This window comes from Apteryx rowi, unplaced genomic scaffold, assembly GCF_003343035.1.
Source record: "Apteryx rowi isolate R43461 unplaced genomic scaffold, aptRow1 scaffold_811, whole genome shotgun sequence".
In the NCBI taxonomy this organism is placed as follows: Eukaryota; Metazoa; Chordata; class Aves; order Apterygiformes; family Apterygidae; genus Apteryx; species Apteryx rowi.
In genome coordinates, this window is record NW_020451107.1 from 49,107 (window position 1) to 63,321 (window position 14,215).

The 14,215-nt window shown below is 36.6% G+C and overlaps 1 protein-coding gene across 2 annotated transcripts in view; it reads right to left on the reverse strand.

Annotated features, from left to right (window-relative positions):
* MRPS35 (mitochondrial ribosomal protein S35) overlaps positions 1-14,215 on the reverse strand; it is a 51,888-nt gene that overhangs the window by 5,129 nt on the left and 32,544 nt on the right. For both annotated transcript variants that reach the window (XM_026089417.1, XM_026089416.1), the window contains 3 exons: positions 12,738-12,877; positions 7,434-7,543; positions 5,104-5,173 (listed from right to left, as the gene is read on the reverse strand). In XM_026089417.1, coding sequence (XP_025945202.1) covers positions 5,104-5,173; positions 7,434-7,543; positions 12,738-12,877 — 320 coding nt within the window. The remainder of the gene's footprint in view (positions 1-5,103; positions 5,174-7,433; positions 7,544-12,737; positions 12,878-14,215) is intronic.

The window sequence follows — 14,215 nt, forward strand, 5'->3', positions numbered from 1 at the left end:
GTTAAGATTCTGATCTCATCAAAAAAGAGTAGTGTTACTAAAGGTTACTAAAGGATGATTTTTTTGTTGATTTTGTTAATACCTATGTCCTGCAAGACTTCACTTTCCTCCAACATCTAGACTGAAGATGATACAGACTCTTTACAAGCTGCTCAATTTTGAGCATTAGTAGGTACACAATGAAATGTAATACACACTTCAAACAAAGTAGTACATTTGGGGACCACCCTTACTTCAGCTTCAATTTTTGTCATTTATACAATATACAAAGACATACTGAGAAAGAACATTACTGTAGGAAGGGCACAATTATATCACACTATTATTCTAAGATCTCAAAGTCAGAAAAGACTTATACTAACAGTCTTCAGTTATGCTAAACAGAGCCCAAAGCCCTTCCCGCCCCAGGTATATGCTCTAATCACTGGGCTATGGTTCAGTGATCAAACGCAATGCTTAGGTTCCTAAAGCAGACCTGGATCCTTTCACATAATTTAGGATGGATTATAAGGCAAATTACTACTATGGAAAAACTGCAACTGACACAACCTGAAGTGATAAAAATATGCTTACTTGTAATAGCTTAAAATAACCATAAATAAAAAAAAGACAATACAATTTAAGCGCTAACTGAAGACTTCAGAGAAATCTGTACAACAGGATTCCAGGATTATCACCAATGGTTATGTAAAATTATTCTTTCAGGTGTATATATATACACACACACACACTCCCCACCCCATCAGTGCCTTGCTATTAAATGCTTTACAAAAAAATGGAACATGAAAACAAGATGAAACATTTTCTTCAGATTAATTTCAACTGTACACAGATTTGGGGTTCTCAGATAAATTTTAGTAAAGCCTCTAGTGTCATGTTGACTGTCCATTCTGCATTTTTCTCCTCCCCTCATCTTTCTGCTTCAACTTCACTGTCCTTTCATTTCATCAAGAATTGCTATCTTCTGCAATGCAAGCACAAGGCAAAGAGAAGAGTCCAAAGGACTCTTTGGTTATTATTGTACATATTCTATCAGTAGCCACTTCCCACTTATCTCTACTTCTATATTGATTCTTCCTTATGATTGTTTTTAAGTCTTCAATCTTTTGATCAGACTCCCACATTTATGCTATGAGAAACAAAAAAGATCAGAAGTGTGTACAGAATTACTCCATTATTTTTAACATATGCCAGATTACACCTTTTTCTTTAAAAGATACACTGCAGAACACAAAATCAGAGGGCAACTTTCCATTAATCATCTTTCAAGATATCAGATGTGTAACATGGAATGATTTCCTTTATTCTGAATCATCTAGCATTTGTGTATGTTGAAAATCATTTGCAATTGAAACTAGGAAAATTACTGTACTTTTGTAATATTGACTGGTTTAGAAAAAAACAAAAACAAAAACCAACCCCCCCCCCAAACTGTCAGCTATTTCCTTTTCCCTCTCCATCTTTTCCAGATCCCTCACCTTTATAATCACTATGAATGTCTTTCCTTGTTGGTAACTTAATTTTCTGTTCCACTTAGTCCTCTTCCTGCTTTCTACTCAAAACAGAACCTTACTTTTTAGTGACACTAGCTGAGGGACATCAGTTTATGCTGTTTCTAACCACTTGAGGGCAGCAAATTATTATACTTTAAGAAACACTTAATACTGTAAAAATACAGTATGTTTTTACAGCAGCTGTAACAGCATTCATGCAGTACCACCATATAAGCAGCAGAAATACAACTGACTGAGCTACTTAATCTAATATACCTCTCCCTTTCATTTGGTGAATCCACTCATGGCACAGTCCTCGGGAATAATTTGCAAGGAGTCAAAGATGGATCCATCAGAGAACAGATCAAGCACCAGAGGAAAGTTCCTCCTTCACTTCCCCAATTAAAACAAACAAGCAAGCAAGCAATCCCACCTCCCAGAAAATAACAAGGGCCATAATAATAATAATAATAATTTTTAAAAAAGCACTACTCAACTGTTTGAAAAACACATGGTATTCCAGTTTGAAACCAATTTCACAGGATTTGGCATGATCAAGTCCATTGCTGGCATTTATGTGTGAAAATGAGAAGACAGGAGAGAGAGGACAGTTTAAAATACAATTCTACTTTTAACTACCAATCTGTATAGACTGCAAGTCTATACAATAGCATCCTGCTTCTCCTACAGATAATCAAAAAGCTTCAGCTACCCTCTTTATTCCCAGCTCATGAACGTACCTTTTCACTCCTGCCACCTTTGTCAGCTTCTTCATCTTAACACTTCATTCTGACTATCCATCAGCAGTTTGACCATTCTCCTCCCCCTCTCCTTCCCTCCCCCAGCATCCAAACTCTGCTCCTGCTAACACTCACAAATGTAAAATAAGACATTCACTTACTCCTTGTACAAAAAAATTCAAGTTACTTCTTCCTTTTGGTTCTTTCCCTTTTTCTTATCTCCCCATGCACTCAAAAAAGGGAGCTCTCTTATACATCTAACCAAACAATACTCCTGAATTTCTCTGCAAGTTTCATGAAACCAGGGTCAATCCTCCTGTATGTCTTTGAAATCTTTCACAGTTTGGTTAGCCTGTTTTCTTCCTTCATCCATTGATTGCTAGCAGGCTATGGGGGGGCGGGGGGGTGTTAGTCTTACTGCATTCAGCTCTCATCCTGCCTCCTCGCTTCTGCTGTGGTACTGCTCAGAAACCAGTTGGCCAGATTTGATTTGGATAACCTTTAATTCAAATGCGAACAAGTTCTCTTCCCGATATCCCAATCCAAGAAAGAAATCCATTCCTAACAATATTCATAGCCTTGAGGCTGAACAATATCTATATCAGTCATTGGGAATCTTCCATTTTTCCTATTTTTTCTGTCACGCACTTGGTTGCACATTTTAATTGCAACTGCATTACAACAGGGATTCTTGCTATTTGTACACTGCCAGCAAAACAAACTAATTCTGAGCCATTTAACTAATACAATAACAGTATTGCTGAGTAGTGGATGCCCTGGGTTTTGGTTTGAAGCCAAGAATGAAAAGGTAAACAGGAAAACTTGTACTAGAGGCTGCTGTTGAGATAAACTGGTAAGTTTTGTCTTCTAAGCATGCATTCAAAAGACAGACAAGCCAGAATTAAACTTGTCATACTCACTACTTAAGAATAAATGTTAGAAATGTGCCTCTCTACACAATACAGCTGTCCAGCACATACTTCACTACATAACCAACGAAACAATGAACAATCATCCCCTTAAAAAAGTTTCAGATTCCTACTTGCTTTGATGCTCTATTTCATAACTGTAATAAAAGTATTATGCATCACTTGCAATTAAAATATAATTACACTTGAAATTATACTTCCTGATGTATATTAGCAGACAATTTTTCCTTTTATGAATTCACATGCTTACTTATTCACAAAATTCAGTAGTTCAGTTACGTACATAAATTAGGGAGTTATACCATGTTTTAAAATGATAGCATGCAAAGTTTTTAGGAGTCAGGGCAAAAACTATATGCAGCCAGCTTTGCTTTCATTTAATAAGAGTGGAATGGCTGGCCTCATCTTTTTACTGAATTCCAGAAACCCCACTAATGCAAATACCGTGTGGCACTACTCTGTTGGGAAAGTCACCAAATCAAGGTTAGTCCTGTAAAGCGGTTTAATGTTACTGTCTACATGGAGGGCTAATTTCCACCACTACCCCAATATTTAAAGTTCACACAGATTAAAATAGAACACATTGTTTGCTCATGGTTTACAAAACCTATCCAAACTACCTTTCAGCGAGTCTATTAAAAAGGATTATTAAAAGGGATTACCACTGATTTTTTTTTTTTTTTTGGGGGGGGGGGGGGAGAGTCACACCAGACCACCAATTTTTCATGGAAATCAGACAATTACAACTGATTGATGAACTCATCAAAAATTAACACGGAAGCTGAAAGGTAGTAAAAGGGCAAGGGACTTGTGTGTATTCAATACACACTGAACACTCACAAAGCAGTATCGTATAGCCCTGTCTTCCATCACTAAGTAATGCTAGAGCAAAGGACAGATGTGGTGCCTGTCTGGAATTAATAAAGCAAGTAGTGTCTAGATCTCTTGTCATTGCTTAATACTGGAAACTGATCTGTCACCAATTTCAGACTTGTAATGCAATGTAATGCTGTTCAGGAGAAAAATATCCATGTGTATAAAGCACCTTAAATCTAAAGTATGAACATCTTAAGATAAATATATAAGGAGAGTTTAATTGGATGCACTCTATAATTACAAAGCACATATCCTTCAAGCCAACTTCTAGTCAAAGGCAGACAGAACTCAATCTCCTTATTACATTTTAGGTGATCACTGCAGTGACTGAAATCAAGAACACTGAAATTCCTAAAAATGCTAAATACGGAGACTCCATCTAAATAGCAAAGAACAATTGAAAACAGTAAGTGTGAATTTTGGTAGCTAATCTGCTACTACATTATTTAAAAATGCATCTATCGAAATACTGCCATCCTTCTCTACCCAACCTTGTTTTTCAGTCTCAACTACACACTTTTTTTTTTTCCAATAGTCCTATAAATCTAAATTCTTTTTCTAGTGAGACTTTTCCAGCAAACAGCACTAAGACAAGGGTGAAAACTCATAAAACTTGCTTTGAATAATTTTAAGCAATAAATGAAGTTTATTGGATCTCAATCCTGAAGTGTCACTTTGTTTTCTCTTTCTCTACTTCATCAATTCAGATAAACTCAAACAAAATTAAGGTCTCTAAAGAGAAGTTTACTTCTAAAAATTCCTAACCCTCTGATGTAATATGTTACATATATAGTTACAACATATACAAACAAGAGAATAGCTCCTGGAAAGCTAAAGAAATTAACTGTAAGTTCACTGCGGAAGTAAGATTTAAACATAAGTAACTTACCTTTGTTGAATCTGAAGAAAATACGAGAGGGTGAGGGGAACAAAATCTAAGATAATTTAAGTGTGTATAGTCATGGAACCTTTCATAAGTTCAAGTGACATTTAGTTTATGCAGATGGACATACATTTATCTATATGTACATACAGAGAGAAATATACATATGCACAATTGCTTACCCAAGATTCATGGTACAAAACTGTGAGGAGATGTATTCCATAATCATAGTTCTGTCTCCTTAACGGACACCTAAAAATTCAAAAACAAAGCTAGTCTTTCTGAAATCAAGTCACTGTCATCCACTTTTGAAAAAAATACTAAACTAATCATCAAAAATTTCTAATCTGTATCCTGGGGATCTTGCTTCTATTCACACACACATTTCTGGACTACACAATCAAGAATAATACTCATGCTTTTATGATGATATTAAGAACAACGAGAATCTGCAAGTCCGCAGGAAAACGTACAAAAAGCAAGAATCTATAGATCTTTAGGAATGACTGAAAGGTTCTTTGCACTCTATGCCAAAGATAGCCAAAATGGAATCCAACATAGTTTAGTCTGGACTCCCTTCTTTCAAATCTGAAGGACAACTCTTTTCTGTAGTGGTACTGATTTACAACAGATTAGACTGAAATTATATTTTTGAAGAAGTTACACAAAATAATCTAGAAATCAAACTTTTAAAATTGTTCAAAGGATTAATCAGAAACATGAAAAGAAAGAATTAGGGTCATCACAATGTATGAAAAATACTAACTAAATATTTTCATCTGCCTTTTGTGAGCATTATCAAGCATGTCTGGATTTAAACTCAGACCCAGATACAAAGAAATGCATTCAAACAGTTTTCCAGGTGAAGTAAGTGGAGGTAGCCCTAGTTAACTCTGAACATGACTGTTTCACATTTCCAAAAATGCCCTACCTTATATTTCTACTTTCAACCTAGACTGCCAAAGAATAGATTCAAGAGTCTTGAAAGAAGGCAGTAGAATATTAAGAAACATTACTAAACTTCTCATAGACTAAGCAGATATGAACATTTGTACTGTGTACTTTCCTGTGGCCACAAAGTTTGTCTTTTGAATTTACTCAAGATGACCTGTCACTTGAAAGAGGTTTTAAACTAGTTCTGAAATTTTAAGCTGCCAAAATGAAGCTGTTATTTTTCAATTTAAAAAGGTACATCACTTCCAGATAGACGAGAGAAATTATTCTTTACTTTTTTCAGTTAACAATGACTAATTATAATGTGAATTTCTGAAAGTTGTTTTCTGAAATTTGTAATACTGGTTGTCTGTTATAATACTTGCCATGGAAGATCTACCTAATAAGCTGCCAATATGTATTTTTTGATCCTTAATGTAAGTTAGAAGTTAATACAGAACAAATTACATCACGCCAAAATTACCTATGAGATACTTAAAGCATTTATCTGAATGGCTAAGGACTATGACAGATCTAGCAATAAACTTTAAAACACTGTTTCATCATACGTCTTTCAAAGTGAAAGAATCTCAATTTACAAATAATCTAAACAACAGTCTGGAAGACCCTGTATTAAAGAAAGAGATACTGCTCAGAGCTTGGGTCTTCAGAATTTAGTAAAAATAAGGTGAAACATCAACTGGCACACTAAAATTTCCCTCCAGAATGAAACATAAAGATCATACACAAATGCCCTAGAAAGCAAGTTCTTTTCAGCTATCCTAATGTTTCAGTTTTGCTAGAGAAATAAAAATAACTTTCAACTGAAACTGCTAGTACCAAAAGTGGTCCCAAAGAACTAACCACATTTCCATGTCTGGTGGCAAAAGAGATGCACAATTAACTTTATTCATTCTGCATTTATTTTACTTAGAAATTAAATGGTGTCTCCTATCAAAGGACAGGAAATTAAGGATAGGGAAAATGGATTCTAATACAAAAAAATGCAAACAGAAAAGATTACCAACTATGTTTTTCCTAAAACTGAATTAAGCTGTGAATTTAGAAATTCACAGTACATTTTAATATGTATATTGAATTATTCTCCTAAACTCTTCAGAATCTAACACAGAAAACATGCTTCTCCAATGCAGCCTGCTGAACATAACTGGAAAAAACCTACAGTGCTTTGTTTAAATCTAGAACATAAAAGCATTGAGAAGTGTCTGGTCACTAATGTCTTAGTTTTTCTTGCCTGGAACTCTTCAGATCATTGTTAAAGCTAACATAATCCATTTGTCAAACATAATAAATACTTTAAAATAATGGCTAAGACTTTTAAATACAGAGCTTCAATATCGGGCAATATTTACCAATTATTATCTTTGACTTTATGTGATTTGTCCATAAAACTGTAACTCTTAAACAGGAGTACCGGTATGTTTATCTTAAGTCAGATTTTTAGCCCACAAAATAATGCTATTTTACTAAGACAATAACTTTATATCAGCAGGAAAAAAAAAAAAACCCTTCTACTTTGACCATTGCTACAGGCATTTTTTTCCTCCTGTAACCATACCTGTCTGTGGTAATTGTGAGCATATCTGTATCCTTGCAGTACCGCTCTCCTACAAGTTTAATGAGCTTCTTCTTTGCATGGTCATCCAAATTCAGGTTAGAAAGTTTAACCTTCAAGTACAAGAGAAAAACATCTTAAATTATTTGGAAAATCCAATCTCTGTACCCCGAAAAATATTTTAACGTATGGTTAGGAACATCTTTTACCAGGAATTTAAAGGATAGCTATGAAGTATGCATTTGTATACTTTCTTCTGATTGTATCATCTGTCAAAAGTCTTTTAACACAAGGCAGGCATAATCTGAGCCTTCAAACAATAAATTTCTTTTCATCCAAATATCAAAGGGGTTTGGAAAGGGGAACATTTTTACTCAAACTTCTTTCAGAGGGAAAAAAGCTGTCAATTTAGTTTGTAACTATATTTCATATTTAAATTACTTCATGTGGAAAAAAAATGTATCTTTTTTAGCTAATATTTTTTCAAATGCATATTGGTAATGCTGATATCAAGATGTTTCAAAGATATTTGCTATAAGCATCTAAAAGAGCAGGAAAGACATCAAGATACTCAAACTTCTCAACATCATTACTGGGAGATTTCTAATAGAAGTATGCAGAGGTGCACACAGATATGAATAGAGGGGACCACAACAACTGTCTAATCTCACATAACTGATCACATAATAGTGTGAATATTCATGACTTCTCTTTTGTTCCAATACCAAGAAACTCACAACCATAAAACACATAGCAAATAACTATCACACAGAAAAAAACCTCTAAGTTAGTTTGAAGCTAGTTTCTGTATGTATAACAAGTATGAAAAGCAAGCAAGCTGGTTTTAGCTATTAGTGCATCAGAAAAACTAACAAAATTGAAAGACTAAAAGAAATATGAAGCTCTAATAAATATCAGGAGAAAAGCACTAGCTGAAAAGAAAAAGAAATTGCTACTAAAATTAGGACAATAAAGCACTAAACTTAAATGCATCTCTAGGACATGAAAAAGAGGAAAAAGATGAGGGAGGGAGTGAAAAGAGGAGGGGTAGGGAGAGGGGGCAAGGGAAAAGACGAGGGGTAGGGGGAGGGAGGGAGGGAGGGAGAGAGGGAAAAGACGATGGGGGGAGATAGAGGGGGAAGAGAAAAAAGGAAGGGAACAGACTTGGCCAGGTATGATGGAGCACTAAGAACTACTAAAATGTGTTATTTAATATACATCTTTAACACCATTTGCACTGAGGTGCATTCCACGGCCTGAATGTTTTGCAGTTCACTAAAGAGCAGAATAAGATTATTCCACAAAGCTATCTTAAATGTAAGGAAATTTCATATATATAGGTTTAATAGCTATTTTAAAGTAAACAAAGGGAAATATCCATTTAATTCTCCTCTAAAGTAATTTTTTCTGTTTACTGCGTTCAGAATTTCAGGACTGGTAAATATAAAGCCCCAGCACCTACTTAATCTTATTATAAACTGCGAATACATTAAACTTTGCTATTTTTTTCAGTTTCCACAGTTGGTTTGTCAGCTTTGACTAAGTTAGTTGAATACGAACCAACAAAACATTGTCTTGCATCTGCAAAAGTAGTTACTACTGTCAACAGCTGGCTTAGCACCTCAGCAAACTATTTCCAAGCTGCTTAGCCAGAGGTCTACATATCAGAGGAAGATTTACTTTAAAACTTTACTTTGGTAACAAATATACACTACTTATTATATGTGAGTGAGTATACTGTAACTTTGAGCCTTATCATAGGTTGATCCAGTTTTTTTGAGTTTGAAATTACAACTAAATATTTAAATAAAACCTAACAAACCCAGAAGTTTTGCCTGCTTTTATTTCAATACTGAAACTTCTAACCTTGGGGGGGGACCCCACACTAAAGCCCGTACTCACTTTATTAGGTGAAAAATGTCACCTTGTTAAGGAAGACATGCTCATTTACCATGCATCCCTGGAATAGTGGTGAGGAGGAGCACTAACTTTGGGAAAAAAAGACACATTTTATCAAGTCTACCTCTAATTGCATCAGACCTATTAGGTGCACCCAGTCTTTAAGGCAATGGTAAAGATGCATGAAAAGGATTCCATTCTTACTGCAGCTTAAAGCAAATATAAACAATCTCTTTTGAAGTCACCATGCTTGCCAGGTCCCTGAGTGCACTGTATCCCCTCTAAGGAGTCTGGCAGCTTGTGCTCAAGGCTATCTTTGATACAGTGCAGCCACATAAGCCTTGAACCAGAGCCATGCAAATAAGAGCTGTGTGTAGTAGGGGCCTGGTCCATCTTCACTCAGGAGCTGCATTTAAGGCATTCAGCCTCAGTCTCTGCCTGAACCATGCTGCAGCTAAACCTGTCGTGCCCCTCACTCATGCAGACCCTGACCCACAGACTTGACTTCCTGGCTTGACCTCAGACACATTGCATCTTATGGACTTGCTTGGCAATCACTGGACTGTCGACTGATCCTAGTTAGTGTCTCCGGACCTAACTGTGACCCACTGGTTTGTCATCCTGGTTTGACCTTAGATTTGTTTTATCACTAGGGCAATTACCAGGCAGTTGGCTGTGTCACCAGACTTGCTCTGCTCACCTTGCCAAGGTACTGCAGGGCTGCAGCCTTGTCAGGGAGGTCACTCCTCCAGCCTGCCTTGCTGCCACCCTCAGGCCCTGGCTTGCCTTCCCTTACAGAGCAGCCAGTCCTTGCTGCTCCCTGACAATGCAAACCAAAACTGCTGAGAAACACTTTTCTGTCAATTACGTTTCCTTAACATTGTCTTTCTGTTACATTCATGCAAGGAAAATTATGCTCCAGCCTCTAAAGATCTCAGACACATTGAGTAATACTCTTCACACTGTCTCAAAAGGATGTCATTACCATAGTTGTACCACGCTGCTTTCACATGGTACAATCATCTGAAATCCATAGTTAGAAGAACTATATTTTATTCAACATGACTTGCTTTCCCTATGAAAACTGAAAGCTATCTGGCCTGTTGCTTGTTACAGGAATATAAAAAAATATATAAATATAAATATTTTGTTCTTATTAATCCAAAGTCACATTATAAGTGATAACTATTATCACTTTATAATTTATATGGGTAGTTCCTTCAAAATAGGATATTAATTGTTATTATTGCTTATAGTTGTTAGCTAGAATGCTGCAAGATGCTATTTTATGTTAAATTTTAGAAAGGTTAGAGTTCCACAGAGAATAGCAGTTGATCATGCAGTATTTAACTTATGCACAAACAGAGTAAGAACACAACTATAACTGACCCCACTGTTGCTGCTGTTAGGATAGGCTCAAATCTCATTCCAAAAAACAAGTTCAAAAGCTACAGCGCAGTCCTAACTTCTCTACCACAAAGACAGGCAAGCACTGGAACAGGTTGCCCAGAGAAGTTGCACAGGTTCATTCTTGAAGGTTGTCAAGTCCCAGCTGGATAAAGTCACGAGTAACCTTGTCTGACCTCATGTCCAGCCTTCTACTCACAGCAAGGTCAGCTTAGAAACCTCCCAAGGTACCTTCCAACTTCAATTATCCCATGATCATGCGATCAAAGGGCTGCTGCTTCTACTGCATACACACTGATGCTTACAGCACTGCTAAGTCAATGCTTATTAATAGCGCTATATTTGTATGACCTATCTTTCAATACTTACGCATATAAAATAGAAATGCATATAAAATATACAAGTATATAAAACAGAAGTTAGAGAATCTACGTGAGACACCGAATGCTAAGCCACCTATAGCCAGCAATCAAAAACACTGAAGAGATACAGCATGCCCCAGAAGTACCAGATTTACTCCACAGAAATTGAGAACATTCTTTAAAAGCCAGATTCTCTGAATCATCTTTCAAAGTCTCTGAATGTTTGCACATGGCATGTTGTAGATTATTATCCACCAGGAGTCCTACAACAATATGTGGTATTTGGATGCCGCCTCCCTCCCACCCCCAAGTCACCTAGAAATTTTTAAAAAGAGATTTCAATTCCAAAATGTTTTAATTAAACAAAAACTCCTCTAGAAAAACTGTTTTCTTTATAGTAAGCTGCAGACCAAACCATCAGTATCAAAATGAAGCATCCCAATTCTGCCTTTAATCAAAGAAACTTCAAAAAACAAGTCTCTCTTTTTCTTCTGGACATTACCACACTGAGGGATTTCCTGTACCTTTACAACTCCTTATAATCACATCTAAACCCCACTATAATGTTTTAGGCACCAAGTAACAGCAGTCCAGATTATATACTGAGCTTCAAGCTAAGATGAAAAAGAGCTACAACATCCTGCAAAAATTTAACTTTCACACTGAAGAAGGAAATACTAGAAAGTCTCTTAGCTGACTTGAGCTGACAGTGCCAGAAGATGATGAAGACAGAATTATCAAAGTAACAGGCAAAACAGTTTTCGAAGCAAAGGACCATTATGTCTATTAGCATTTTGCAGCTCCACCCAGCTCTCAAAACACTAACAAAGCCAGATCTATCAGTATACTCTGTTGTATTTCAAGGCCTGACATATTGCCCTCAAAACCTTAGTATTAATACACCTTGCAAGTCCCTGAAAATATCCTATCATATTGATCTCTACATTTATTTTTAGCATCCATATTAAAAAAAAAAAAAAAAACCACACACACAGATTTAGGGCTATCAACCACAAAAATTAAAAAAATAAATAAAAATAAAAAAGATAAAACAAAAAAGCAAACAACGATGTATGGACACAGTTAAGAATTCCTTAACACCATTTCCTGGATTTTTTATGCTTTTCTTCCTTGAAGACTGTTATTGTGTTTTTAGCCATATCTTATCAAAATTTACAAATAACATTACATGTTAATATAGACCTGCATCTAGAAATGTGAGAGTTAGAAATTCATTAGAACAAGAAAATGCACTATTTATAAATAACCAGTTAAAAAGAAAACTAAGATCTATTAGTGATATTTCTAGTAAAAGAAAGCATACAGTCTACATACTGTGCAACTGATAACCTGGAAGTGTACCTGTGCCTACTTTACAGAAAATTTGATTTGTCAGAAGATATGCTATTTTGTTTCTAGCAGAGCTTGGTCTTCATTTATAAATACATATATCATTATAATGCGAGTTCTAAGACGCTGCTATATGTTTAAGGAAATCCACTGTTTTTTATTTGGGCATTCAGCAAACCGCTTCCCACACTCCTTAAAACCTAGCATACTTGCAAATGTTTCAAAAACAAACAAACAGGCATTTGGGGTTTTAAAACAAATGTGTGTTTATCAAAAAAATACTACTTACTCTTAAAGTCACAACTCTTGCTTTGGGATTACGAATAGATGTCCCTGCAGAAACATAATCTACTGTTTCAACTTCAATAGGAAAATGCTGCTCACATTTCTCATCGCTGTCCAAAGCACTTGGCCATTCAGTGCAGAAATCTGAAGAATAAAAAGAAAACAATCCAAGTAATATGCTTTTGCTAAGTTATTGCAATATGTGCTTTTAAAAGTAATTTTTATAAAAACCTTACTCATTTGGATAATGGCAGGGACTCCACTGAACTCACTCCAGCACTACAATGTCTTTTTTATACTGGCTTTCCTAGAACTGGACACAGTACTCCAGATACAATCTCACAAATGTTGAATAGAGGAGAAGGATCTATTGCTTGAACCTGCTGGCAACACTCTTGTTAATACAACCCAGTATGCAGTTAGCCCTCCTTGCTGCTGACTCATGCTCAATTTTCAAATGCCCACCAGGACCCCCATGGCCTATTCTGTAAAGCTTCTTTCTAGTCTTTTGGCCCCCAGCCTGTACTGATGCAGGGGTTACTCCATCCCAGACACAGGACTTGCAGTTGCCTTCATTTAACTTCATGAGTTCATTTTTCCAGCCTGCTGAGGTCCCTCTTCATGGCAGCCCTGCTCCCTGATGTATCACCTGCTCCCTTGTTTTTGGTATTCTCTGTGAACCTGCTGAGAGCGTGCTCTGTACCATCATCCAGGCTGTTAATAAAGCAGGCTTTCATGTGCTTGGAAATGGCTTCCAGGAAGATTTGCTTCATAACCTTCAAGGGACTGTAGTGAGGCTGACTGGCCTGTAGTTCCCTGCATCCCCTTTCTGCCCTTCTTGAAGGTGGTCAGGCAATGTCTCTGTTCTTCCCAGGTAGCCTATATCTGCTTCTGCCTTCTGTGTACTTTCCTCAGGTCACCCAGAAGTTCTTGGCTCACCCATGCTGTCCTTCTGACACACTTGCTCAACAACCTTCTGCACCCTGGAACGGACCATTCTTGCAATTTAAGGAATGACCTGGAACATCCATCAGCCCTCCTGGGCACCTCTGCCCTCCAGGACAGTCTCCCATGAGATTCTGCCAAGCAAATTCCTAAATAAGCCAAAATCACTCTCCTGAAGTCCAGGCTTTAATTCCACCATCTGTTTTCTTGCTTCTCCCAGCAAGGTTGCCAAATTTTAAACTCCATAGTTTCAGGGTTGCCATTATCAAGGCTACTCCTGACCTTCACAGACTTAACTGCCTTTTCTGTGAGTAACAAATCCAATAGATCATCTCTTTTAGTCAATTTATCAATCACCTTCATTAAGAAATTGCTTTCAACCCACTACTTGCCTTCCTCACTTCTCTCAAGATCTTAAACTCCAACATCTTATTGTTGTGGCAACTAAGACTGACATCACCTTCACATCCCCAAACAGTTCTTTCTAATCTGTGAGTAGCATGTGCATCACAGCACCTTCCAGTAGTCAGTTTATCC